This window comes from Citrus sinensis, chromosome 1 (genome assembly GCF_022201045.2).
Source record: "Citrus sinensis cultivar Valencia sweet orange chromosome 1, DVS_A1.0, whole genome shotgun sequence".
NCBI lineage: Eukaryota > Viridiplantae > Streptophyta > Magnoliopsida > Sapindales > Rutaceae > Citrus > Citrus sinensis.
In genome coordinates, this window is record NC_068556.1 from 4,330,211 (window position 1) to 4,334,579 (window position 4,369).

General features: G+C 37.2%; 1 protein-coding gene across 1 annotated transcript; it reads left to right on the plus strand.

Annotated features, from left to right (window-relative positions):
• The first annotated feature begins 456 nt into the window (after positions 1-456).
• Positions 457-3,002, plus strand: LOC102616492 (probable clathrin assembly protein At4g32285). The gene is made up of 2 exons (XM_052438085.1): positions 457-817; positions 888-3,002. Exon 2 carries the CDS (start codon positions 892-894, stop codon positions 2,776-2,778), a length of 1,887 nt encoding a protein of 628 aa, XP_052294045.1. The 5' UTR covers positions 457-817; positions 888-891; the 3' UTR covers positions 2,779-3,002.
• The last annotated feature ends 1,367 nt before the right edge of the window (positions 3,003-4,369 follow it).

Genomic DNA, 4,369 nt, shown 5'->3' on the forward strand with positions numbered 1-4,369 from the left:
AGAAAATCAATATACAACCATTACCATAATGAAGATAATACTAATTTATTTTTAAAGATATACTTTTATTGATATCTAAATTATAAAATTTAATATGTACTTATAGACAAAACAATCAAAATTAAAAGATAATTTTCATTCATATTCTAAAATAATATATATAAATGCCCACAACTCGATGGTTAACTTGGTGTGGGAATTCCTTGTCTCATCTTTGAGATAGACATATATTGAATTATATTTACATTATATATTATTTAACGTAATATTAAAATTAGAAGTACAGTCAGTGGTATGTTTGGTATTAAAATGGGATCTTTTACTAAATAACATAAATTTTAAAGTTTCCACGGGTACGTTTACAAATAGGGTGCCATGATACAAAGGGTGGGGAAAATATCAAAAATACCCACTTCGAGATGCTAATAATGATTCTCCACGATTACGCCTTGCGTGTGCCTTCCAACAACGCATGAAAACGACAACGTTTCGTTGCCAAAATGGACTCCCCCTCCGCCTGTTACGCGGCTTTTAGCAAAAATCCTCTTTTTCCCCGCTTCTCCAACGCTCCTTACATGTAGAAACAAACACAGGGGAAGCACACCCAAACAGACAGAAAGTAAAGAAAGGGAGCATCTGCTAATTTGCTACAGTGCATGTAGTCTTAGATCCGTTACTCACGATCGGTGAACTCTTCCAATCTCCGCCGTCCACTCCACTGACCCAAGTCAAAAAGAGCTTCCATTTCTCAATCAGATCTACCACCACCCACCAAAACTTCCCAGGAAAGAACAGGATAAAAAAAAAAAGAAATAAGGTAACAATTTTGTATTAATTATCCTTCATTTTTAATAGAAACTCTTTAATTATAGTCATTTCTGAGATAGAACAATGGCACCTAGCACTATCCGTAAAGCGATCGGTGCTGTGAAAGATCAAACGAGTATCAGCTTGGCTAAAGTGGCTGGTAATATTGCACCGGACCTTGAAGTATTGGTTGTTAAGGCGACCAGTCATGATGATGAGCCGGCTGATGACAAATATGTTAGGGAAATAGTTAGTTTGATGTCTTATTCAAGAGGGTATGTCAGTGCATGTATTGCCACCATATCCAAACGGTTGAGCAAAACCCATGATTGGATTGTCGCGGTGAAGGCTTTGATGCTTGTGCATAAGCTTTTGTTGGACGGGCATTTGTTGTTTGAGGATGAGATTGTGTATTCCACGAGGAGAGGGATGCGGCTTTTGAACATGTCTGATTTTAGAGATGAGGCGCATTCTAATTCGTGGGATCATGGTGGGTTTGTGAGGTTTTACGCTATGTATTTGGATGAGAAGGTGGAGTTTGTGGTTTATGAGAAGAAAATGAGAGGTGGGGAGGGGAAAGTTGAGGAGAGAGAGGATAGGTTTAGGGATGATTTTGATCGTGGGATGGAGTTGAGATCGCAGTCTTATGGTGACGTGAGTGAATCAGTGAGGAGGGAGGAGAGAAGAGAGGCGACTCCCATGAGGGAAATGAGGCCAGAGAGGGTTTTAGCGAGGTTGAATCAGTTGCTGAGGATTCTCGATAAGGTTTTGGCTTGTAGGCCAACAGGTGCAGCTAAGAATTCTAGGTTGGTTCTTGTTGCCCTTTATTTGGTTGTGAAGGATAGTTTTGGGCTATATGTTGACATATGTGAGGCTTTGGGGGTATTGTTGGATAAATTTACAGAGATGGAGTATGCCGACTGCGTTAGGGGTTTCGAAGCTTATGTTAGTGCAGCAAAGATGATTGATGAGCTTGTGGGTTTCTATGGTTGGTGTAAGGATATCGGGATTGCAAGATCATCTGAGTTCCCTGAAGTGCAGAGGATAACTGATAAGCTTTTGGGGACACTTGATGGCTTTTTGAAGGAAATGGCAAACAGGCCAAAGAATCCTGAAAGAATTAGGGAGGAGAAACTTCCTCCTAAGCAAGAACCAGAGCCTGATATGAATGAGGTCAAGGCTCTTCCTGCACCAGAGAATTCCTCTCCTCCACCACCACCACCACCTAAGCCTCAACAACCACCTAAGCCACAACCTCAGCAGGTGACTGATGATTTGGTGAACTTGAAGGATGATGCTACATCAGCTGATGAACAAGGGAACAAACTGGCATTGGCTTTGTTCTCTGGGCCACCTACGAATACAAATGGTTCATGGGAAGCATTCCCATCAAATGGACAGCCTGAGGTTACTTCTGCATGGCAAACTCCGGCTGCTGAAAGTGGTAGGGCAGATTGGGAATCAGCTTTAGTGGAAACAGCCGGTAATCTATCAAAGCAGAAAGCTGCATATGCGGGTGGTTTTGATTCGTTGGTGTTAAATGGCATGTATGATCAAGGAGCAGTAAGGCAGCATGTCAGCACCACTCAACTGAGTGGTGGGAGTGCAAGCAGTGTGACATTACCCGGGCCTGGCAAAAGTGCTACGCCAGTGCTAGCACTCCCAGCACCAGATGGGACGGTCCAGACGGTGGGGAATAATGACCCATTTGCTGCATCGCTTACTGTGCCACCTCCTTCGTACGTGCAGATGGCAGAAATGGAGAGGAAGCAGCAGTTTCTTGTGCAGGAACAGCAGCTTTGGCAGCAGTATGGAAGGGATGGGATGCAAGGCCAGGTGGCACTGGCCAAGATTGCTGGTGGCTCTGGTTACTACGGGCCTAACCCTCAATCAATGATGCCTTACGGGATGCCGCAGGTCACTGGCATGGGGCAGCCCGGACCTGGAGGATATTACTACTCACCGTATTGAAAGGGGTGGTGCTTCATATGATGCACGTTAGTACATTCCTTCCCTTTTGGAAGATTTTCTTTATCTTGTAATGTTTTTGTTCTTGCATTTTCTTTTTACATGTATAGCATGCAGTTCAACCATGCAGGGTAAGGACAGAAATACAGTATATGATGAGCGTCTATTTACAATTTTCTATGTTTTATAATATTTATACACAGTAATGAAACAAATTTTCCCAGCTACCTTCATCGTGGATTGAGAAGTGTTTATTTAAGTCACTTGTCGATGACAAATCTTATTGAGACCTTTCTGAATTTTTTAAGATTGTTTGAAAAGGTCAAATTGTCCTGGTAGGCTGAGGAAGGACTGCAGAATTCCATGAAACAAATAAACAACAAATTTATCCATTTAGCTGAGGTAAGCAGGTCCTCAAATATGTTCTGAGTGACTCGTCCAACCTCTTGTTTCTTGTTTGTCAGTTTTAGTTTATTTTTTAAAATATTCAGCAAAACCTGAAGCTAATCGATCGGTTCATCATGAAAACAACGGGATACTGGTTCGTTGGTCTCCAATAATTTATACAGCTGATTTTGGCCTTGGGATTGGATTATCCTAAACCCAGACCTTATTAAGATAGAGAAGAAAAAATATTAATTCACAGAAACCCTTATCTTTAAAATAACTTTTATTAAATTTTCGATTAATCAAAAGGGTAGTGCTAGAGCATTCATCAAATGAATGATGAGATAATGTAATTATACACTGTAATGAAATAAAAAATTATTAATCATTTACTGAATGACATATTATAATTACAATATTATTTTTCTTGTACCTCTTCTTTTATTAGGTTTAATATATTTTTAGATTTATAAAAGAAAGTTATGATATTAGTTAAATTAAAATTTGGATATTAGTTATTTTTATTATTTAGCTAATAATGTAGGTACTAAATAATAATATTTATATTTAATTGATGACATAAAAATTATTAACTTTTTAATTTTTAATTTTTAATTTTTAATTTAAATAAATGAATAATAATTAATTCAATTAATATTTAATTCAATGATATAATAGTCACTAATTTATTATTATACATAAAACAGTTTAAAATATTCTATAACTAATTTAAATTTTGTTACATTACCTGTATATATATATTTTTCAAAAAGAACATTCCATATATTTATATTAATGTGGATGTCATCTAGTTGAGTGATTTGGATTCACTGTTAACCTAATCTATGCTTAACTTTTCATAATCTTCTACCACGTGTGCATGTATAGCAATATACAATTAAGATTTAATTACTTTTATATTTTTATCCAACAATTAACAATTGTATACATCTAAAAGGTTAGCAAAAAGGTTAATTTAGCACTTAATCTAAATCTCTAACTGAGATAGTAAAATCTTTTATATGAAAATAAGAAGTTTGGGGTTTAAACCCTGCTCACATGGATAAAAAGGGAATTGGGTTGTAGGTGGGCCAAATAATAAAATACGTACAATTTTGGGTGTTAATTTGGGATATTGATTAGGACTAATGGATAAGTAACATGTGACAGTAAATAATATAAGGTGAAAAAAAAGTTACCAATATAT